The sequence below is a fragment of the Coturnix japonica genome, chromosome 24, assembly GCF_054131305.1.
Source record: "Coturnix japonica strain WE chromosome 24, WE-NBRP24, whole genome shotgun sequence".
Classification (NCBI taxonomy): domain Eukaryota; kingdom Metazoa; phylum Chordata; class Aves; order Galliformes; family Phasianidae; genus Coturnix; species Coturnix japonica.
Window position 1 is genome coordinate 5213214 of NC_140686.1, and position 25135 is coordinate 5238348.

General features: G+C 44.1%; 1 protein-coding gene across 7 annotated transcripts in view; it reads right to left on the bottom strand.

Moving 5' to 3' along the window:
* The window catches only part of LOC146757144 (receptor-type tyrosine-protein phosphatase T-like), an 88679-nt gene that overhangs the window by 37860 nt on the left and 25684 nt on the right, over positions 1–25135 (bottom strand). For all 7 annotated transcript variants that reach the window (XM_085523484.1, XM_085523487.1, XM_085523485.1 and 4 more), the window contains one exon: positions 547–748. In XM_085523484.1, coding sequence (XP_085379610.1) covers positions 547–748 — 202 coding nt within the window. The remainder of the gene's footprint in view (positions 1–546; positions 749–25135) is intronic.

Consider the following 25135-nt stretch of genomic DNA (forward strand, 5'->3'; position numbering starts at 1 on the left):
CACCACCTCACCCAGCTGAGCTATTGGTAGCCAGATCAAGTTTCCTCGCTTCTCCTGAGCACCCAGGAGCTTTCTCTCTGCAGTTCCTCCTGATCTGAGTGCCTCTCACATCCTTGTCTGCCTACCTGGAGCTCTCCTCCTGGCCTTACTCAGGAAGAAAGAAATACTGTTTCCCTTCTTTATTTTCATCTCCTTCTGCTATTAATTCAATTACTTCAATTACTGTGTCCATTTTTGGTGTGTTCTTGAGATGAAGCCACACTTTTGAAGGAGTTTATGTGACTGAATATATAATTTGAATAGCCTGCTGTAGTGAGGGTTTATCTATAGAAGCAACAAAGGCTCCCATCTGAAATCCTCCAAAGGCATCCACAAACAAACCCTTGCACTGTAATCTGAACGAACATAGATAATAGATTGTGGTCCCCATGAAACTCATGGAGGAGACACCAAACTGAATGCATTTTTATTGTTTCACACATCAGCTGTAGATCTAAAGAACAAAGCCCTGCAAAGTTCCTTTTTTTGTCTTCCCCAAAGCAATACCTGAAATCTTAGTTGCGATCCATGTTGTGATGGGTGGCCCAAAGCCCTTCACTGTGCTGGCTTTGATGGTGAATGAATACGTAGTCCCTGGGTATAATCCTACAAAGAGGTGATGCGTTTCATTCCTTAGTTTGAAGACTTTCCCTCTTTGGCTGGACAGGTCAGCACTGGGATCCAGAGACCCAACGGCCTTGTAAGTAATCTGCAAACGAAGAACAAGGACAGTGAGGTGATAGGGGTCTTCTGCACCTGGGCTCTCTCTATGACCCTTTTCTACTCCCCTTTTGGAACTCCAGATCGAAAATAAAAGGGCAGATAAGCTCAGTATCACCAGTGAACCTCCCTAGGTTTGGATGCTGCCACGTGAATATCACCATTTTTCCAGGCTTTGCTTTGGATGAAACCTATTTCTTCCCTTCAGCACGTAGTGATGTACAACAAAAGGCACCAAGAACTGCTTTTTGTTCCCAACCCCAAACTTCTGCAGCTGAAGCTGAGCACAGCACAACCTGCAGAACTCTTAGGTGAATTTCCCATTCGACCCCATCAGCACAGGGGAAGTTTCTCTGCACGCAGGGATACGTTTTCCACCAGGAAGTTGTTGTTTTCAGCAGGCTTTGTGAGAAGAAACAGGAGGTTGTTACTGACAACAAAACTGCCTGAATTCTTCTCCTAAGCCAAAGACATCGTGCCAAAATGAAAGACTGAAATTAAATGACAGGTCCACATGAAATAAACATCACCAAGCCTTTAGACAACAGTCCCACTTGTTTTCCTTGAGCTCACAAGACGGTTGCTGATAGAATTCCCTGTTTTTAGCCCTGGGCTGCAGGCTCACACACAGCACCACGCCTGAGAGCAATCCAGCCAGGCTGCAGCCCCACATGCTCTGCACCTCTAACACACCTGCAGGGGAACCCAGGCTGAACACACACCTTTGAAATTCTGCTTGAGCTCCGTTCTGCTTCCCCACGACAACCCCACTGATACGCAGACACTTGGCAAGGAGAGCTCATGACTTATTTACCAGCGAATTCCTCCCTCACCCTCCAAATTCAATCCAGAGGCAGCTCAATTTCAACTGAGCTGTCAATATAATATAATGCGCTCCGCTGCTCTCCTAACCTTTCCTTATATTATGGGATCCTCGCTTATTTGTAATGAAACACTATGAATAAATCAATGTATGTTAATATATGAAGTCTTCAATATTTTATGGAGGACTCCATGAAAATCTCATTCCTGGCTTTGCTGAACGAGTCTTTGAAAATTTCTAAGTTGTGACAGGAGGAAAATGTTCAGTTCAGAGGAAAAATAAATAAACAATATTTAGAAGATGGGGCTTTAATAGGAACAGGATAAAAAAGGAATTAGAAATAAGCAGCTTGCAGGCGATTCCATTGCAAACCTGCTAACTTTTCCAGGAATTACAACTGGCTTTTAAATTTTTATTGCTTGCTGGAGACCTGAGAAAGAGACAGAACTTGGCGCAGTGATCATTAAAACAAGGCAATTAAATGCAGGAGGAGAAACGCTTAGTCCTGCTCCTTGTCCTCAGGTACAGTGAGGTGCCTGTGCACCTCTACCTGCAGAACCTGAATGGGATCAAAGACCTTAAACAAAGAGATATGACCCAGCCAAGGCAAACTCCAGAATGAAAAATGCATGCATGGTGTTTATTAGGAATGAACTGCTGCAGTCCGTACGCTCTATTTGTAAACAGTGTTAGTGCAGTGATAATTCCATGTGCTTCTGCAGAAGGAAATAATGTGGAGTTTGGGAAAAAGATGAGGAACATCCACAAGGCTCCAAGCTCATGGGGTGTCCTCTGCAAAGCCATGGCTGTTTGTTTGCAAACACGCTGCTCAGAAGGCCAGAAATGAAAGTGGAAGATGAAACTGTCCTCAATCTGTATTTAAATAAATGCACTCGCTTACCTTTACCAGTTCTAAAGTTAGTACAAAATGGCTTATTTTTCTTCATCAATATACATGCATATCCCCTAAAGGCAAGTGGGTAAAAATGTTCTTGAGAGAGAGGAAAAAAACAATAACAAAAAGGAAAAGCACTGAAATAAAAAGAGAGGGAGGTTTGCTGCTCACTAAACGAGCACAAGGGATCTTAAACCAGCATGGGTTCAACTCATAAGAAGTGGGAAGGAGAAAACAGCACTTGAGAGAACACATCCAACATTATTTGAGGTTACAGCCTGGGCCAACGTTCATAAAGACCATTGACTCAAATCAGTCACTGCCCCAAATGAGTTCTTCCAAGGACATTTAAACTGTGGTAAAGACACGCTCCTGACATAACCAAACTGCAAGATGGTTCCTGCAGCAGAGACCATTCACACAGATGTGAACCTTACTAACCCAGGTAAGTGAGAACAATCCTTGCCCCCAAAACACAACCATTTTAATATGGGAACAGGGAGAAGGAAAACAAAAACTGCAGTACAAAGTTGGCAGTGTGTGCATGGCTCTGCAGCATTCAAGTCCATGGGCAGAAACAACAGACAGGTAAGTGTAGCTGTGCCAGCAGATACAGCTTGTTACCTTGTTCAGATTGGCTATCAGGAGAAATTTCTTACCCAAAGCAGTGGTGATGCCGTGGAACAGCTGCCCAGGGAGGTGGTGGGGTCACCATCCCTTGGAGGTGCTCCAGACCTGCGGAGATGTGGCACTGAGGGATGGGTTGGGGTTGGACTTGGCGATCCTAATGGTCTTTTCCAACATTACTAAGTATATGATTGTATGATTTTATTGCTCATACAAGAGCAAGTCTCGAGCTCTTCTCTGCTGCCCACAGCAAGAACGATGTGGTGATGGAGGTTTCGTGGGCCTGAGTACAGCTGTGCTTCTAGCTCTGCCAATGGCCTCCTTCACAGCCATGTTCTCTAAGCCTCTGTTTTGCCATTTATAAAATGAGGGTTATTACACTCCTCCACACAAACATTTTTGAGGTTGAGGGCTTCTATGCATTTCCATAACTGCTGAGTGCTGATGGTTAAGCAGCAAAAACACAGGTGAAATGCGAAGTGGCCCCAAAAACAGAGCACTATTTGGAAAAGGAGGCAAATTCTCTTCCAGCTTAGAATAAAGTAGAATCATTTTGCCCTTCTACGCCAGCTGGGCTGCTTGCTGCTGGCCACCCCACAGCCCCACTGCTCAGGCCCCAGGCTCACCACACACTTCTCACAGCTGGGATAATCTCTAGTTGTGGAAGCTTTGTTATTTCTTCACCAAAAACATCTGCAACGTGCTACAGGATGTATCTGTGCTTCCTTACAGAACAAAGAGTTGCTGTAACATATCAGTTATAAATTGGGCTTCATGTATAAGTAAGAGAATGGAGTTTGTTTTTACAAAGCATACATGCATCAGCGCTACTTTTCTGAAGGCATCAGTGTAGATCTGCCCATGAATAAACCTGTCAGCAAAGCACCCTGATGTGAAAAGCTCCTGCAGGCAGTGACTGCGTTCCCATCCCCACGTTTCTCTAAGGATTCTTGCCTGTGGATGGAAGAAAACAACAACAATACACTGCAATCCCATCCCAAATCCAGAGTGTTTGTCCACTTGGTAATGCACCGCAATGTATCAGAGGCTGACAGAGCACAGCTGCAAATCATCTGCACATAGATCAGATGGTGGTGAGGTGAGCAGGCACTGAGAGATCCTGCTCTTCCCCTGAAATGATGCAAAGTTCTGAAGGAGGGAATCAAATGCAGAACATTTTTTCAATAAGAAACCATGGAAATTTGTGACTCCATAGGAGTCGCTTTAAAATGCACTGAAACATGCGTGGAGAAGAAATATGGCATTTCCTAGAATCAGAAGGCTGCTGAAATAAGCACCTGCTTTTCCTCGCTGGTATGCTGACTATTTATCTTCATTTCTTGTTCCAAGTGTCAAACCATTTCATTACAAAATAAACAAGAGATTCTAATCTAAGAAAATGATATGACTCAATCACCAGACAACAGCTGCTCCAAATTATTTTAAAATAATCTATTTTAAAAGACTAGCCGTGTCACATCACGCTGCTGTATTCTGCAAAAGAAACCCAGACAATAAAATTAAACATTTTAAAACCTAGACAGAAAACAAACAACAAGAGGCTCAAAAAAAAAGAATTTCACTTTGATTGAAAATATTGAAAATATTTGTTTTGACTCTGATGCAGAATAAATGCAAATAAGGAGAGAAGGAAACGTCTCACAAGACTGAAGCTCGATGTTTTTTAACCAGCTCCCCAGTTATCTCCTGCACAGCAGACAGCTGTCGCCCTCTGAAAGCCGCCCCCTCTGCACACTGCAGTGGCTGCCTTGAGTTTGCAGGCGTTGTTTGCAATTTACCTTTTGGCTCCTGGGTGACTCAGTGGTCTGAAGGAAAAGTTTTAGGGCTCAACATTGCTGCTGTTGTGATCACAGCAAACGCGGGCCCAGGCTACTGCACAGCGTGAAGCCAAGAAACAGACAAATAGATCCTAAATCTTCCTTTTGTTTTCATCATTAGGAAATGTTTCTTAAATTGAAGCAATACATTGGAAGTAATCAAAAGATCAGAAGGCAGAGGAACTCAGGGAGGTAAGTAAGAGCCACGTTCCCAGCACAGCAGGAGGATGAGCCCCCCCAGACAGCAGGGACATAATGGGGGTGCAGAGAATGTACTCCAGACATTGCTCAGTTCAGCATCCATCCAAACTGCCAAACCTGGCCAGGCCAGTCCAAATTCCTCATGGATAAAATGTTGGACACATCAACAGAACAAATGCTGACACTTTCCAGTTTAGCTGATTTCCAACTGTTTAGTGACAAATCTGCTGTAATAAGACTACGGAGAATAAACCACAACAGGTCAGTGTCAGAACCAGGATGGTTACTAAGTTCACTACTTGTTATTTAAGCAGACATCCAACCTACACCAGTGCGCCCAGCCCCACCAACCAGCAGCTCCCCTGTTTACTCCATCCTACTCCGTGTTTTATACAATTTAAAGTTCAGAACAGCAACCCCTTGAAATCACTGACCAAACACCGTGTTAACAGCCACAAAATGAAGACATAACACTGAGAGCACAGCTCTCTCCTCCTTCACACCGCCTAATTTAACACAATTTGCTGGGGAAAAGTGAATGCTTTACTAGCTGTCATCATCTCTGACTGTAAAACTTCTATTACGATGTAAGGCTTCCATCCTCAAAGGAAAGGCCACAGCAGAGAGTAAATGAACTAGGAAGCACAGGGCTGCTCTCCACTGCAAATCTTTCTTCAGAAGGAAACACATAATTATAACAAATTAATTCTAACTTGTGTGATTTTTCCATACCTCTCAGACGTACGGGCAGCTGCGTGTCCACACCAAGCAAAAAGGCACTGTAATGTTGGAGTGTATTACTATAGGGGTTCATCAGTATTATCATACATAACACCAGTAAGGGGAAGAACAGCTGAAAACTGGAGGCCAAAAAATTTACCCTGCAGGGTTTCTACTGTTAAGAACGTGGTAATTAAACAGCAAAACAAAGCATCAAGGGATGTGATCAATAGCCCTTTGGGTTTAGACATTCCTTGGAAGGATGCATCCTGGCACAGTTGTGAGGACCTAAGCTCAATATAACAATAAATCATGATAAAGATGTCATCACTTTGTTGTAATGGTCCTTCTCGCCCTGCAGTACTGTGCACTAAACCCCCCGGGAGCCCTGGATGGTTGTTCAGATTCTCTTTAATCCTCTTAAATAAATTAACAGGGAGATATTCTGCTCAAGCCATGGCTGCTGTATCCATTTGATCTTCCTGTACATCAGCACATTCAGGTAAGCTCTCACACTGATGAATAATGAAGTTATTAGGATTTCATGTGCCATAACCTTAAATCTGAGGGCAGCAAACTCTGATGTCTCAGGATTGAGAGCTTGTCAGTCAAGGCAAAAACATGTTCATACGGTCCTTCTCCCTGAAACCAACACAACGCTACACATCACTTTATGTTACATCCTTTGCCATATAGAACTAATTAACGTTGGTGAGCAAAGCTTGGTCTCTACAGCCACATTCATCACCAACCATTAGGACTACAAGCTTCCCCTCTGATTTCAGGGACTGCAGCCTGTTGGAATGCAAATGCTAAGTACAGCTGTTAAATCAAATGCTACTTTGTAGACACATTATGCAATTCCATATATCTATTTCCCATTTTTGTGACAGCCTGCACAGCAATTCAGTGAAGGCATCTGAAACCTATAAATCCATTACATTATCCCCTGCATCCCCATTGATGTTTTATATCCCCATCCCTACAAAGCGGCCCGTCCTGCCTCCTCATTCTCCCTCACACAACCCCTACCACAAGGGCATACTTGGAGCTGACAGCTGGCAGCACATTTACTTTTTCAGCTAGCAGCATTCCAGCTTAGAGCCTGCTCCTTGCTATGGAGAGACCTGAGGGTACAACAAACCCACCTCATGCACAGGTACATCCCTAGCTAGGTACATCCCCACTGAGCAAAAAAAAGGAAGCTTTTCTTGGATTATTATTGCTTTTTCAACCCCTGGCTTCAGAAACAAGGCTTGAAATTGGAATTTATTTTACCCTTGGGTCCTTTATTTGTCCATGAACCCCATCCCTACCCCAGGGCAGCAGCTTCCCCCACCTGCAGGCAGCCACCCACAACCCACCACAGTCCTTCATACTCTGGCTTCCATTCCACAACAGGGCTGGCATAGCGTTCCCCAGACTGATGAGAAAAGTTTGTTGCAGACAAAATGTGATTCTCCAGGACTAGAATTCCTTACACAAATCAGAAGCGCAGAGAGAAAAGGGGTGGGATATCAGTGCTGTGCCTGCAGATGGATGGGAGGGGAAGCAGCTGAGAAGCCTCATGCTTGAAAGTACCTTGGGAAACAATAGGCTATTTCATTTTTAATCTTGCTTTACATATTCCACTCTATGCTCTAATAAAGCCTACAAGCAAATTTCATTTTTCCCCTGTTTCTCAAAAATAAACACAAACAAACCAAGGCTCTAAAGTCTGACAAATATCCTTGAACTCAAAGTTATTAGAACATTTCCTTCATTTCCTGAGTCACTGCCTGAGGGAAGCAGTGCTCCCCGAGCCAGGTGCTAAGAAGCCACGTGCTTTACAAGTTAACTGTGTTATTTATTGTAGAAGGAAACCAGCTCTAGTTGTCTCCTAGATGCTATCTCCTTCCGTTTAGTTGGGGCCAGCAGGGTATAGGTGAAGCTGCCTCCTGAGCATCTCATGTGGCACCACTTCAGGAATCACTGACCCCACAAATACCAGCTTACACCATAACCATTGCTCTGCTGTGTTAACCTGACTTCCTGAAACAAGTCATTTTGAATCTGAGCGTGTATCATGAAATATCTAACACCAAAAGCAGCTTGCATTACAATCTGAGACAAGAACAAGAAATGACCAGTCCCAACCACAGGTTCCCCTCCTACTTTCGAGCTGGAACTGACTACAAAAGGATTATCAAAACGCTCCTAAAATGACATGCATCCCTTCTATAGCTCAGCCCAGTGAGCTGGAGCTGGCTTCTCCCCAGTCACTGCACGCCAGGCTAAGCTGTGATGAATTAATTGCCCTGTCCTCTTCACTGACATCTCCTGGAATCAGGGATTAAGCTGAATATCAACAATTAGCACTGCTGAATTCAAACCTGACAGCCCAACACCTTTGCCCAGCCTGGAATTTAGTTAGGAATGAAAATAGTCTCCTTTCATCTCACAGCCTCTTGCTCAGGACCATCCTCAGCAGCACAGCACAAACAGCTCCCAGGCATTTTAAGTGGGTCCTGCAATACAGGGAGCAAGTTACAAAGTAGTGTCACCATCAGCTGTGACCCAAGAGCAAAGAACAGCCTATGAGACAGAGCACAGATTTCCATTTCCACTTGCATTAGAGGTGTTTGCTTCCCTAAAGGGAGCATGAAGGACCAATCTCCATCCAGGTGTGCCATCCTGAGATGCTGCAGAGCATGCCTGCAATTGCACAGCTGAATACCTACCAGCAGTGTCAACAAGGATGTTTGGTACAACATACAAGCTGGAAGCACCTAAGCAAACACTTTGAGCCCAGCAACCCACTCAAACACATATTTATCTTCCTTTACTGCTAAGGGCACATAAGTGCATGGCCACGTGCTAATCTCAAAAGGAGATGGATAAATGAATCAAGCCCAGAGCTGCTCTGTTAGGATAAGATGCACCAACCTATGAAAAGTCACACACACAAAATAGTAAAAAATGACCTTGAAAGAAGGAATCAGCACTAATGACCAGAACTCACCCATAAACCAGCACTGCCCTGGACCCCTGCAGTTTGTCTCATGCCAGCGCCATAAATCAAAACTCCATTTTCCCACACCGGCTGCCTGACACTCCTCTCACAGTCTGCATCTTTGTTTTCTGACATAGCACAGAACTGAAACACCAGCATCTCAGGCTCCAATTACACATGAACAAAAGGCGTAAGGCTCGCTGTGCTCTGCTGCTCATCCAATAACCTGCATGCCTCTACCTACCCAAGTTCTCCAGATGCTACTGACTTCCCAACATGAGCTTTCCATACCATGCCAGAAAGGCAGAATGCATTAAGACAGAAGGTATGCCTAGTTTTCTTTTGCACAGTCTGTTAATAACAAAGGCAGTGATTGCACTTTATACAGCTCTCTCTCCAGTTATGCCATCAGCTGTCCCACCTTTGCATTTTCCTCACCAGGGAGATAAGAAAACCACACACAGTAAGCGAAGGGCAGAAATAGGCTGTGCAATTTCCATGCCCATTTTCCTATTATTTAAATTAACATCTTCCCATCCAGCACAATTCCCCAAGATATACACTGGCTGGTCACAAAGATTTTGGAAACTGCTGCAGGTCAATCTGTTACAATTCAGCCTTACAAAGCAGAAGGGAGCACAGCCCAGTTCCCCCTACAAATGTACACCTGCCATAAATAACAGGGCCAGAACTTCTTCCTCTTGAAGCCAACATTAGAATCCCTGTTTAAACATTCTGAATAAAAGCAAATAAATCCACCCGAACTGCTTTGGCCAGCAAAAAAAGCCAAGTTGCTTTTTGCAGAAAAATGGTCAGCTTTTCCAGCCAGATAACACAGAGTAAAGAACATAAATTTCTCTATGCAAAGTATTTGCTTGGGATGCAGTGGTTAAGATGCTGTCTTGCATAACAGTATTTTTAGCAATACTGACCATATTTTCCTGAGTAGCTTTGCCAAGGTAGACAAGGTGAAGTGCTCGGGAATACTGCCCAGCAATCCACGTGGCTGCCAGCAGAAGGCTGCACCTGCTGGTCCCATCCTGCTAGAGCAGAGCCACCAAAGGTAAGGACTCAGCCCATCACTTGGGCACAGAGCTGAGAAATGGGAAGGAATACAGGAGGTGTACCCAAATGGAGAGCTATGCTGGGAGCACAGCCCATGCTTCCCAAAGTGGGGATGGAACCAAAACAGGGAGTACCTGTGAGCTGAACACCTGTGAGAGCCCTGGGGTACAGCTTTAGGAAGCCCTGCATCTGCATGAAGAAAAAGAAGCAGCACTGCAGCCAAGCACAGCCCCTGCTGGACTGCAACGTGTCCCTGTGCAGGGCAGCACAGGGATATGAGGAGCCCACGGAGCAGAGGTGTGTGCCACTCTGCCCCCATTAACCCCACTGCAGAGCGGTACAGGAGGTGAATCTGTGTAATAAACAGCCTGCTGCTCCTCAGCCCAAAATCTTTTCTGACCATCTTCCTACATCTCATCAAAATACACAGTTTATATCATCCAAACCCTAAAGGATTTCTCCTGTGTTCTCATTTGAAAAAGCCATTCAGCTCCCTTAAAAACATGAATTCCAATCACCTGCACAACACCTTCCCCAGCTGCAAAGTCCCTGCTCTCACTCAAGGCCATGAAGCTTCACCCCGTGATTTTGCTTTCCACACTAATCCAAATCTTCCATCAAAAAGAAAACAAACCCTGTGCCCGAGACACCAGGGCCTTCAAAGAGACTTCACAGCATTCGTACCCAGAGGGCCTTCATTTGTGCACAGACTGTTTGTGACTCTCACTGAACAAAGTCACTGTTGCCCGTTTCCTCTTGAATAAATGCTGGGCCTAACTTTCTGATGTCCTGGGGAGAGTCCAAAGTCAGGAGAGAGCTGGAAGTCTTCCATCACCTTGGAGAAGCAACACTGCTTGTTCCTCAAGACATAAAAGCACGAGAGGAAATACCTGTGTTGTGTTCAAAATGAAAGTTAAAAGAAATACTTGTTTCCTATCACAACTGTTCATTGGATTCTCATTTTGCATCATCTGAACGAATACAGTCATCATCCCGTATTGCCAAACATAAATGGCACTCATCTGAAAATACACGAGATCAGCTCCATCCCCCTTTCTTTGTTTGGCAGCAGCATTCCAAACAGCCTTCCTTTCACCCCTCTTTCTTATGACATATTCCTCCTGATGCACCAAAGATTCTTGGGTCTCTTTTTGGCTACATTAAAAGGCATCACCATTGAAAGAGTCTCAAAAGATGAAGTTTAAAATAAACTAATTTACTGCTCCACCTGCCCCCTTAGGATAACCCAGCTCTGCTTCTGCCCCTTTCACTAATGAGCTGGAAAACCAAGCCAAAGTCAGCTGGCTGCTTGGTGCTATCTCCAACTCTGCTTCACAAATAGGAGCTCTTTCAAGCTCTGCCTTCATTCTTGGTCCTTTGCTCAGAGCCCTCCACCTGTTCTCCATTGGCACCAATTGGAAGTTGCATCACTATCTCCTACTCCTTTTTTTTACCCTCAGAAGTGTTTGAAGAAGCCAGAATTGAAAGGAGACAGCTTGGCTTCTCCATGACATTGTCACAAAGGGCCGGGAAAAACCACAGTGCCAACATCACTGCTGTGTCAATGTCTGGACACAGAGCTGGAGCAGGTGGCAGGGAGGAAGCCAACAGCTTTTAGCTTGTCATCGCGAGGAGGTAAACAAGGTTAACTGCTGCAGATGTAGACTTCAGCTCTGCACACTGGGAATCACATAATAAAAACAGACTTGAAGGATGCTGGCACTTCGCAAAATGGACCTCGTTAGATTTCAATTAAAAAGCAAAACTGGAAGAGCTGAGAACACAAAAGAGTGAGTTCTCTGCTGACGGTATTGCAGGCCTCTCTTTTACTTCTCTCTCCCACACTGTCCTGTATTTTTCAAACCCATCACTCTAAGCCATTCCTCCTACAGTGGGAGCACAAGGTAAGCAGAACCCACCCAGGCCCTGCATGCAGCACTACAAGTTTCCCAGCCTGAGCTGCAGTAACATCAATACAAACATGCAGAAAGCTCTTGGCTAACGTAGGCCTAGAAATTCTTCCAGCCTCAATTGATTCACAGTTTCACTCTCAAAGCCTGCAAGGTTCAACTGCAAATAGCATAAGAACGATCTCTTCTTCCTGAACACATCAAAGCTGAGTACAGTATTTTGTGCCATATTTTAGCTTCATTTCCAGATTTTGCAGACACATCGTGTGGTCTCTCAATCTATTCCATCAGCTGAAAGAAGGCAATAGGCATGGAAAAAGAAATGGAAACATGACATTTAGCCATACCTAACACATAGTGGGAATGTCTGGTGCGTGCTACCTAAACTTACCCTGAAAGAACAGCACATCATTCTATAGTAGAAAAATGCTCTTACAGTAACATCTTGAATTATGCTTTGCAGCAATCTCAAATGGATTTAGCAGCTGTTCCTGGACTCCATGCAATATTCGTGTCTTTTTACCAGCAAGCATTCAGACTCTGAATAGCAATAATGAGAATGCAAACTTGACTGGCTCAGCTTTGGCTCCTAAGCATATGACATGAGTAGGCTAGCATCAAGATGTGGCAAACTGGAGTGCAGACACCTGGGCCTGAAAAGTCATGCTGAAAACTTAAGTTTATGCTGCTTCTCCTTGTTTCTTATTAAAATAATTTGGAGGTTTGAAAGTGAAACAGATTTATGAATTCACTGGGGAACGGGAGAGAGTCATCACACAGTAATGGAAAGGCAGGTTTTATATTGATTCAAATTAAGGGTAATTTATTGGGGGGGGGGAGGGGGGGAAAGCCATGATTTGCATGAAAGATGCTGCCTAAAGACACAGCAGTCTAAGCATGTCTTGATATATTTCATGCCTACAGACGCAGACTGGTGCAGCTCACCCTGCTAAGCGAATTAGCGAGCTGTACTGCTCTGCACTGACTCCCTCAGTTTATGATCAGCAAGAGAAAAACCAATCCGTCATAAGGCTTTGTGCTGAGATAACTCAATCCTTTTGTACTTCAAGAGCAGTTTCTCCTCCTTGTTAATTTGGAGCAGTCTGATCCTTCTTACCCCCTCTGTCCCTCCCAAGCATTGAATCAGTGCTATGGCTGTGGGGTGCACCAGGACTCCTCCTCCTCAGCTGCTTTAGTCCTCATGGGGCTTTCACCCAGAAGGTCTTTGACAGAGGAAACAAGAGAGTAAATGAGAACCTTTCGCAGTGAGCTCAGGTTCCCAGCAAGGCCTCTTGAGCATATACATCAGTCCCAGCAAGATCAGTGCTTTCCAATCAAAGCCACTTGCTAAGGGAAGCCATTCACCATGCTTAAGTCTTACAGGTCCAGCATTGCTCAAACTTCAGATTTGACTGTTATCATAGAATCACTCCAGTGGGAAGGGACCCTTGAAGGCCCAACTCCTCTGCAATGAACAGGGACAACCACTGTTCCATCAGGTGCTCAGAGCCCTGTCCCCCTGACCTTTAGCGTCTCCAGTGATGAGGCATAATTTGTTGGAGAGACTGCAACAGTTTCATAGAACCTCAGAGATCTCAACATTTCCTGACCTAAATGCTCTGCCTCCACTCAGTGATCCACTCAGCCTCCACCAGGATCTCTCCAGCCAGAGTGATGGGAACTCAGCTGAGTGCCAGCAGGACCAGGTGGGTATGGCACTGGTGGCCCAGAACAGCATTTCCATTCCTCAGCTGTGGCAAGGAGCAGCTTCCTATGTGCTCCCATTGCCACCAGCTGGGATGTAGTTATGCAACCCAGACGTCAACTCAACAAGCCTACTTCTTCTGGAGCATCTCACAGCAAAGCATTTCTGTTTACAAAAAAGTTTGATTTCAATAAATGAGTGTAAGAAACCAGAAGAAAAGCACACTGCATTCACTTGCCTTCAGCACACGTTACATCCTGCTATTACTCCATTGCACCACAAACAAGCCCATCAGAGATGCAGTCTCCACAAGCAGGCTATGTGAGCAGCACGCTGGGCAAGCATGCAAAGTATTGATCTCACTAGACTAAACACTCACATGGGACATAACCGAGTTTGTATTTGCACATACATGCTCCAGGAGTTAAGGATTTGATAGAAGCAATCACACCACAGAGGCAGAACGGGGTCTGAGCAGCCCAAGTTTGCATTTTGCCTTTTGCATACACACTGTTTAACAGCAGGGAAGCATGCAAACAGAATTCAGACAGCTTTATGGAAACCTGGCTTCTGGGGGAACTGCTCCGTGGCAAACAATAGCAGGATTCAAAGTAAATCTTACAGCCAAGGAGAAAGCCCCTGCGATGGGGGAAATGGCATGAAATGTTGAAAAGCCTCTTACAAAGGCAAATTATCACAGTGGCAAAGGGAACATCTACATTCCCAGTTCGTAAAAAGCAGTAATTAATAAAGCCAGAGCAAAAATGTAAAATCTAATGAATAACTGAATTGTTCAAACAAACTGCCAGTTTAATAAAGTGGAATGACAGAAGCAAAGTGTGGGGAGTACAATCCCAAGGTTCTGTTAGCAGATAGAAAATTCATGGATCGAGAGAGAAGAAGAAAAGGTGATTTAGCATCAAAGGAAATAATTACTCTTCAAGTAAATAAGAATTAGAATGAACATTTATATTGTCTCCTCTCCTCCTCTGATCATCTCCAAAGCTCAAACCCATTTTAGTTTGCACACTTAGATAATTAAAGCTCCAGAAAGAATATCATTTTTAATGAGCCATTTCTGGACAAAACCAGCACATCTTAAAACACACCCAAGTACTTTGATTAGTACATCAAGTTTCTATTAGCTTCCATGGTGCAATAAGTTCAAGAAAATTGCTTCCTGCTGGTCCAGTTATGATCCTGTTTTTAGGCAGGTTTTAAAAATTAGAAATACACTGGAGATTTTTCTAAGTAATGGCCTGAATTCAATAAAAATTATACTTTAGTTAAAAAAAAAAAATACTGAGTCAAATTCTCAGCTAAGACAAACAGGGAAGCCCTCCTGAAGCTGCAGTGGTACCAGAGCTGGGCAGTTGGTATGGACAGAAAAGTCCATTTTCTCGCTAGCTGCCAGCCCTACAAGTTCATATCTCACTGTAAGAGCCACAATGGGTGCAGCTCTTCTCATGTCCCATTAACAGGAACAGGCAGGCCTCACCTCATCCATGAATCTGCTTTCAAACTCAATCCAAAGCGATCAGAGCACCAACACAAAAGCCATGAACCAGAGAGGCCCCATTTCACAGCCACTCCTATCAATCGCATCCACCTTCCTAGATGACATCCACAGAGACTCATCATTCCTAACTTACATTCTGCAGGTCCAAATATTCACAGTCTATTGGGCAGAAGATGGTGAGACACAGCTAATCACAGCATACCTGGAACAGCACTGCACAAGTCAAGATGCAACCTGAAAACACAGCCATCAGGGAATTAGCCTGACCCCACAATGTTAACATAAGCAAACCAAGCTGAAATAACTCTTCAGAAAAGCACCACTTTGCATTCATTCAGCATGTCATCATAACCCCAGGATGGCTTCCAAAGTAAGAAGCACTGCTCCCACAATTAGGATCTAGCTACGCATTTCCATTCCAGACACGCATACCGTGTTTAGAAGTACGGTACAATGAGTACTTTAAGTGAGAAGAGAAGTAATGCAAGTACAAGAGCACAAGCTACACACTGACACAAAGTCATTATTTTTCAGACTCTGATGTCTGCAAGGCCTGCTCACAAAATTCATCTGCAGGGAGACCGCTCTTCCCACTCTTACAGCAATGAGGACCTGTGTCGTTTCAGATCCTACCAGGTGCTGAGGCTTTTCCCCTCACTTTTTCACTCGCAAGCACAGCTGCTTCTGTCTTCACTGTAACCCTGAAAACTGAGAGCACAGCTGCTAGAAACAACTCAATGCAAGATGAGGTGTCCTGCTCATGCCCCCCTTTGCAACACCCAGCACCTGAGATGCTGAAGGAGCTGTAATGTTTCCCAGGAATGGTACCAGACAGGGACTGTAGCTGCAAACCAAGAAAAGAGAAAAGAAAGCCAGTTTTGTTTAATAGCCAAGCAAAACCAAACTTCAACTCCACTCTTATTAGAAAAGTCTATCATTATAACTAGCTAGAATGTGGATGTAGATGCAACCCCCTTCCAAGAGAAATAATAGCCAAGGCTGTTCTTACAGTGTATCTTCTGCCTGTGAAGGTGAGAGCCTCAGAAATCACTCCAGAAACAGACTCAGATACAGATATAGCTGCATAGAAATGCGGGTTGTTGAGATACAAAACAGCATCTGCCCAACTGCCCAGTTTCCAAACCCCTTAGAGTAAGGCAGGAACCCCTCAGCTATTGGTGGTCATCCCTTGACCCTGCTGGGGATGCCTAACAATGGCTCCTCCATGCAGCAGGCTCTTGGCAGTGATAAGTTACATTTCATAGCAGAAGACTGCAATGATACCTAACAATATTCCCACCCACTGAAGCATATTTCACTCCAGGGAGTTCGGTGTGAAAAAGAAATGCTGTTGAACAGAAGGCAACATATCTTCCTCCACGTTCAAATCCAGGGGCTTGTTTGCTTGCAATGACAAGCAGAAAAAACAAGTGTCACCTCAGAGCAGAGCTCTGTCACCTCATCTGTTACCTCCTTTAAAATAAAGGCTCTCTGAGGGGCAGCTAAGGCTGAATGGGTTGTACCAGATTGCAGTGCATTTAGCTGCTGGCAGTATTTATAATCAGGAAGGTTTATAAGCAGAAATATTTATAAGCAGTAAATTCAGAGGTTGACACATTGCTAAAGCTGTGCTAAACACGACATGGTGCACTGTCCAAATGCTGCATGCCCTCAGGTGAGAAGGGGATGCCAAAGAAAGCATTCTACACGTGAACTAATGCCTGTCCTCCTTCAGCTTTTGGAAGCTCATACTACCTCCACAATTCTCTAAAGGAAACTAAAAGGAAAGCAGAATTAATTTCTACTTTCAGGTATTCCATATTTCACATATTTATTTAACTTGAGACAACATTGAAGATCCTGCGTGGAACTGCAAACAAGTCCAGATGTAAGTCCAGCTTCAGCATGTTTCAGACTGTCTACCAGAACAGAGGAACTTCTTTCTGTTGGGCTTATCTCATTCTTAATTGATTAATCACAGGCAGGGCTTCCATCAGCAGTGTGTGCCCCCAGCATATCATTAAGGATTATGCTCACAGATATTCTGTTTAGACAGCACGGTGTTAAATCCCAGCAAATAATTTGGACACAGACGCACATGGCTCCCTTTAGGAGTAAAGCTGCTAAAACAATTATGTAATGATGTGAAAAAGCAGTGGGTAAAACACACGTCTGGGTTCTTCTCAGGCACAAAAGCTTCACTGGGGTTTCCTCTTTATCTCAGCTTTCTGTGTATGTATATATATAATGTGTGTGTGTGTGTGTGTGTATACACATGTATATACATGTATATATGTGTGTGTGTATATATGACATTGGTACCATGCTTCTCCCATTAGAAATGCCAAACACATCATTTTCTTCTTATGAGGATCTCGGGGTGGCAGAACACCAAAATGCTCATGCAGCAGATGCAACTGTGGCTCACCGGTACCATCTCTTTGTATGACAACTATTAGCACACTGCTGCAGCTGTAAGGAATTCCTTATGGAGAGACTGCTTGCAAGCGGCCACAAGGTCTGCCTGCCTGTATTTAAGGCTGAGTACGGCAGCTAGAAGCAGATGCCCCTCGTGGTTCCGCTGCTGCTGCCGAGATTACACAAGTTAAACTAGTAGCAGGTAACAAGGGACTTCCTCAAAACTCTTTCAGAAGCAGCTTTCCTGGTGCCTGATTACCATGACAGAAGGAACTGGGAGGCTGAGAAGCTCGGCTGACAGCACAGCAGACCTTTGCCTCAGGCAAAGCAGAATGAATTCCCCTCGTTCCCAAGTCAATGCAATTTATAGCCCAGGGCTACGTCTCATTACTCCTGCCCAAGCCAAGGTTGTTGGAACTTCAGTGACAGTTCAGCAACAGACCTGTCTCTCTCTGGCACTCCTAAGGCAGTAGCCACGGTTTTATTTAGCTGGAAATCTGCTCTGTTGTATAGAGAAGTTTAGAAAGGAGGAAAAACTGTTTTGAAAAGTGAACCAATATAAAGATCTTATTTAATAATGCTGTGGTTTAACCTGGCACGCAGCTGAACACCATGCAGCCTTTCTCTCACTCCACCCCATCAGTGGGACAGGGGAGGAAAACTGAGAAGAAAAGGTAGAACTCTCTAGTTCTATTTTTGCACAATGTCATATGGTAGGGAATACCCCTCTGGCCAATTCAGGGCAGCAGGCAGAGTTCTGTACCCCCACCCCCACCGCACAACAAGACAGTGCAAAAAGCTGAAGATCTGAAATGTCCTTGGCTCTGTACAGCACTGCTCAGCAACAACTAAACCATCACTGTGTCAGCAACACCCTTTTTTCTCCTAAAGCCAAAACATGCATCATACTGTCAGCTGAATCCAAGAAGAAAACCTTCCAACTGCAGTGTGGTGTTAGAAAGCAGCATTCCTTTATTCCTTGGGATACATACCAGGTGACCTGACAATGCAAGTGTGTGCTCTCAGAATTCAAGTGACATACATATCATAGAATGGTATGGGCTGGAAGGGACCTTTAAGATCACCTGGTTCCAACCTACTGCTACAGGCAGGGACATCCCCCCCTAGACCAGGTTGTTCACAGCCCCATCCAGCAGGGCCTTCAGTGCTTCCAGGGAGGGGGCATCCCCAACCTCACAGGGCAACCTGCTCCAGTGTCCCACATATGCAATACAATCGCATACATATTCATCCCTCTCCAAGAACTTGTTAATATACTTTAATGTCCTTCTGGGCATGCACAGTAGGGGCCTACGGTGGTCTTAGACCACTTTCTCCTCATTTTTCCATCATCAGCTTCAACACTGTGACTTTTGGCTGATCTTCAACTATTTCTTCCCTTTCATTCCCAACTAAACTAATATACAGGTCCTTAAACTAACATACTGATCCCTATTGCTAAATGAGCCTACAGCAGTACCAGACACAGAAGATTAACTGTTCCAGCTGAAACCAGGACAAATAATAACTAAAAAATGACAGGAACCAGCAAAAGAGCTGTATCTACCAGGCTGCACTACTTAATCAGCAGCAACACAGACATCACAGAACATCACATAGTTCACTCTGAACAAGGTAAGGATGTGTTCTTTAGTCTGGGTAATCTGCAAAACCAGGATAATTTCCAATTTGCCTGTGTCACAAACAAGAACATGGCACGATAATAATAGTGTTGAATACCCATTATTGTGTTTTCCTCTAAATTTAATACAAGTTTCACACTGTCACAAAGACATGGTAAACAGAATAGCTCAGAAAAGGCTTCTAGCTCAGCAGAAAAAGGAGCCAAGCACTAAAGAAAACAGCATCCGAGACTGTATGAAGATGGAGTCCACGTCCATGATCTGTTTACGCTTCTCTATGCCAATAACCAAGTTAATAATCATTCCACAACCCTTTTCTGGTCCGTGTAAACCAAACCACCACCCAAAACTCAATACGTGGCATTGCTCTGCTGCCAGTACTTCAAGCTACAGGAAAAGCTGGGGATTGTACGCACATACATGAGCTACCCAAAGCGCATATCAATTCCTTAGTGCTGCTCCCTCTGTTCAGCTTGGAACTACCATTACTCAGCCACGTGTGGGAGCAGTTCTGTGCAGGAGCTCATTGTGATGGCCTGAATTTGCCCAGCAGTTTATAAGACCACATTTCTGACTCTCAAAAGATGCCAAAATGAGCACCAGAGAAAGATCATTGATCCTGAAACACAAGTTAGATCTAGACACAAGCGTTCTGGACTGAACTATGAACCTGATCAAGTGTTCCACACAAAATACACGACCGGTGTTAGATCTTCAAGGGACAGGAATGAAGATAAGACGGAGCTCCTAGAATGCTCATAGGGGAGTTATTTTGGATTGGATTTTACTCCTTTTGAAGGATCAAATATATTCCTGAAATGATAAGAGTTTGAAAAAGAATCTGATTCTCTGAGGACAGAGCCAGACCTTCACAGGTACCTGAAAGAGAATATGCTTCATTGCCTCAAGACCATACCTTCACCACATCCCTTTATTTCAGCTCCAGGAGCACACAGAAGCTGACTCCAATATCAAAGAGGACATCAGGATACTACATTAGCAAGACATTTGCTCAGCTCTTCTTTCCATCAGACTTTTCTGACATCCGTAGCTCTTTCATTACCTTATCCTCACCACCACTGGTTTTGTGATTCATCCAGGCTCCCATATGTGCTGCCAGCAGCCTGGGCATCCTTCTCCTAAATCACTGTGATTTTCACCAGATGATTAGGAACACAAAACAGAGCTGGCTGATGCTGCTATGCTCTCAAATTCTGATTTCAAGGTGATTTGTGCTCCCTTCCTCCTTGGTTTGTAAGGACAGGAGGGGAAGCAGCAAGATCTCTTTTGTGTGCTTGGAGCCAAATAAGGAATTAACTTGCCTAGCACAGTATCTGCTCCAAAGTGTATGGTACCTCAGGAGGACAATCAATTTCATGGTTCTCTAAAGCTGATTGAAACATGATTACACAGCAAGCCATAGGCTCTTTTTTCTAAGACTTGCCAACTGCCTGTGCTTCTTAGGAACAATTACTACTGCAGGTGAATTCGGTTTGCTACTGGAATGGACATTAGTCTCAATCTTATCAGGAAGTTTCAGACATTTGGGGGTACAAGACTAAGTTAATTGTGCCAAGTGTTACACAAAAGGAATAATCTGAAGAAAGTTATCTTCTAATGAACAGGAAAAAGTGGGTTAGTGAATAATCTCCCTCCAGTGTTGGACTTCAGAGCTAAAGAATGTATTTCATGACTGGATGATTGGGAGCATTTTCTGTTTTAAAACTCTGTTTAAGCCAGATGATTATTGCTACTTATGTCCCTTCCCAGCCCAGTGTATTTCATCCAGGAGATGTGAGGAAGCAAATGCCTTTTGCTCTGACATTTGTGAACTAAGTTTTTTTGGAAGAAGGTTATGGGAAAGTTAAACAACATTTCTGCAAGCCTTTGCAGCCTTACATTTAAAGCTGGCATGAGGTGGCAGACTAAAAGCCCTGAAGAATAAAGTCCCTTAATTTACACACTGCAAAAGCATGGCACGATTAGTATAAAAGGATAAAAACCACAGCCCTGCTCTAGGAATGGCTGTATAAGTTAACCCAGGGAGACCCTGCAAACAAAAGAGGGCCTGTTTGCTATGAGTCACACAAACAGGGAACCAATTAAACCTCAGACTGGGTGGACACAGAACATAACCCAGCCTTCACCAGGATCAGGATCATTAGGGCTAAGAAGTCTCATGCCCAGGCTCCTCCTCCCCATTTACATTTCCTTGGGACTTTATTGCTTTTTGTTTTCTATAAATAAAACTAAATTTAATGTCTATGAGAAAGGGAGAAAGAATGGAGTAGGTAACAAAGCAATTGGGAGTGTCTTGGTAATGTATTCAGGCCATTAAGGATTTCATTAGGTTTACTAAAAGGTCATTAATGATAAAATATCTTCTTTTATTTTACATACTTTCTAAACATTATAGTCTGTTCTGCCATTCAAGCCTGCACCCCACTGACATTAATTAGCATGCTATATATTAAAGAGAGTTTTTAATGAGCTGCTATTTCATATGATTTTATTGGAGAGCCTCATTGTTCAGTTTAATAGCAGAAAATGACAACTATAGAAATTGCTTTGATAGGACTGTGGAATTGAGGCGGTTATTCAACCCCCATGCTTGCTCCTCAGTTTGCTCCTGATGCCAAAAGCGCTGCTTAACGTCTCTCAGAGCCTTGCTGCACTTGCTGTAGTGAAAGCTGTGGGCAATGAACAAAACCCCAAACCAACAAAGGAGGAACAGCAGCATCACTTTCAGCTGATCTGAATACCATACATCACAAAGAAACAGCGGTGAGAACCACACTGCGCCACATTTATAGATAAAAATACCAGTCCTAGCTATTACAGTAGCCCACACTTGTAAGATTGGATTTCTTAGTGATGCAAACACTGAACTATCCATTTGTACCTATTTTCCAAGTTAAGAGCCTGTGCTGCCCTAAGCTGATTTTCAAAGAGCAACTGGAGTACGAAGAGAGAGGAGCAAGGAACCTCAGCAACCCTTCCCTGATGCCAAAACCAAGCAGCTGCCAGCACCTCCTGATGCTGTCCCAGCCTTGCCCTCAGTGATACAACCTGGGTGACACAGAAAGCAGAGAAACAGTGACGAATGGAGAGGGGAAAAAAAGGAAGAAAGTAGTTGGTAAGGAGAGCAGGGCATGGAAACTAAACCCAAAACTAAACTCATAGTACCCAGTGGATAGCAGGACCATAGTTAGAAGTCCCAGGTCTAACATGCTTGCAACAAAGATAACAGTCAGACCAGCTTGCAAAGGAACCATAATACTGGCCTCTCCTCTCATAAGCAATGAGAACACCAACTTGACTGGCTTTTACTCTGCTGCCACCTGTCACACAGCAACAAAATGGAAGAGGATATTGGTGGGAAGGTTTAACCTCCTCTGCCACCTCACCAACATCCATCTCTGACGTTGTGGATCAAGATCACAGAAGAGGAGGCATTACTTTCAGAGCATCCTCCATACAAAAACCTATACAACCTTTGCTTTCAAGTTAGTCAACTATCACATTTCGGGGAAGCAGGACGCTGTTATATGTGAATATGGAGATGCTACAGAACTCTATCTGCAGCACCATAACAAATCCAACATGCAGAACAAAATAATTCAGTTCCTTCCTTTAAAAAAATATACAATTATTATTTTTTTTTTAGCCGAAAGCCTTCTCTCATTTGCATTGGATTCATATTGCTGTAACTCCGCTGGCTTCAAAAGAACAATAAAAAGGTAATCAAAGAAAGCGTTGTGCTCAGGGGACCGCGTTAGTTCAGGAAAGCTTGATCAAGCGGTTTCTTTAACAGTTGATTCATTCATACTATTTATAACAGCAGCCTGTGATTTACCTGGGGGTTGTCATACATTTAAAGGGAAAAAAAAAAACACTCTGACATCTGAGTTTCTCCAAAAAAAAAAAAGCCTCCCATTTTCTCATCATGATGTTGCTGGAAACCATAGGATTAAAAGGGCATCAGTAACAACTTCTTCCAAGAACATCTTGTAGGTAACAGTGAGCGAGCAGCACATGATTAAGAATCCTACGAACAGCTCCTTAAGGTTCTTATTCAAAAAACAAAACCATCCCTAACAGTAAAACCATCCCTAACTGGGAAATCATTCAAACACTTCCGTAATTCAAAGGCTGCAATAAGCAGCAGTCAGAATGGGGAGAGACAGGGGCAGCCCTGCAGGGCCAGCTGAGTCTGCACCTGAGCACACAGCTCTGCTGCAGGGCTGCCAAAAACCCACACCTGCTGCACCTCTGGGCTGTAAGGAGCACCAGCAGGCAGCAGACACTGCCCCAGAAACTATCACACAGACACAGCGAAGGATAATTCCTATTATCCCCCACGCAATCTCTAAATTGACCCAACCCACTTCATTCCTGCCGCAGCATTTTATGTTTCCAGACCTAACAGCAAAAGGAAAGCCAGCCTGCTTTAAAAGAGCAGCTTTTGCAGGTACTGGCTCCCCACACCGCTGTGCCCAGGTGTAATGCTGTAACACGATGGAAAGCACAGCAATGGCAGCAGTTGTAGCAGCAAAGTCCTTGGCTGCAGCAAGTGAAGAATTGCTCAAATCTAACAGCCACAGAAACAAAGTAAAGAAGCTGCTTACCTTTGGAAGGCCTCAGATACGCAGGGATGTCCAGCAAAATGCTTTTACCTCCACTGCCAAACTTTAAATAAGGTCTGGGAAGGGGTGGATCCTGCCTCCAGCCCTTCCAGTCACTCAGGGGGATTGTTTGCAGCTGAGCTCCCCTGGGTTGGCCCTGCCTTCCCACCAGGTGCTCCATCACTGCTTCAGGCAGTTGATTGCATTTCCACTATTCCAGGTAAGCAAGGCCTTCCTTGCAGCAGCGCTGCAGTCACTGTAAGTGCCCAGGATACTGCTAACAGGTTGCTGAGGCTCATGTTCAGGGTCTAACAGGGAGCTTAGAAGCTATATTTTTTCTATTAAATAACATGAGAGGATGGTGGGAAGGGGAAAGGCTCCCTTTGATATTCTGCTGGCAAGCAACACTGGGCTGACAGAGCTGCTTCTCAGATCCCACCAGAAGTTTCTCACTTCCCCCAGCCTTGTCTCAGAAGCAGAATCACAGCCTGATGGTGGACATGTCATCCCAACCCTGCTGAGAGTGAAGTATGGAGCTCCTCAATTGTGAAGAAGAGATAATAAGCAACTGCAGTCAGCACCATTCATTTTTCACCTTCTGGCCTGAATCCTAACTAAGAGTGGTCCACAGCACTGGCAGTGCCTCACCAGCCTGGCCACCAAGTGTTCTGAAAGCATAACACTCAGCAACCATACAAAGAGCAACTGACGTTCAGCCAGTGCAGCCTTCTTCCAGCACAATTCTGCACAAAAATCTGTTAACTACAGAACTAATTTAGCTGTGTATATATGCACAGCTTTCCTAACATGCAATCAAAAGGATGAAGCAGCCAACTGTAGAGCTGACGGCTTCAAACTTGAACAGATTATGCACAGCGCTGCTAGTTTAGATTATTAAGGGATTCTAATTCAACATAACACAGATGTAGTAAAGCACTTATTCTTCCTGTAATTGACTTTCATGGACCCTGGACAAACAACACACTGCAGAACAAGGCACCATATAAAACCGGTGTCAAAGGAAAACATTAGTGCTGTAGACAGAGAAAAACATCTAGTTATGGGAAGACTGCATTGTCAAATGTCCTTACAGGAGGGCGAGAAAGCTACGACCAAAATATACCATCATTAATTGATCATTTTCTGGGTTTTGAGCACTTAATGGCGTCTCCTTAATGCTCTCTTAATGCTCAGCTAAATGCAGCAGCCAGCCGCATGTAGCATGGACTTCCTTCAGTGCACACTTAGTGAGCTTAGTGAGAAAGCTTAGTCCCAGGAGTATTGTGCTTCCACAGAACGCAATTGAGAAGCTGTAAAAAGATTGATTTTCATGGGAACATTCAAAGCCACTTCTGACTGAAGGCAATTGCTAAGAATTGTCATCCTTCTACTATT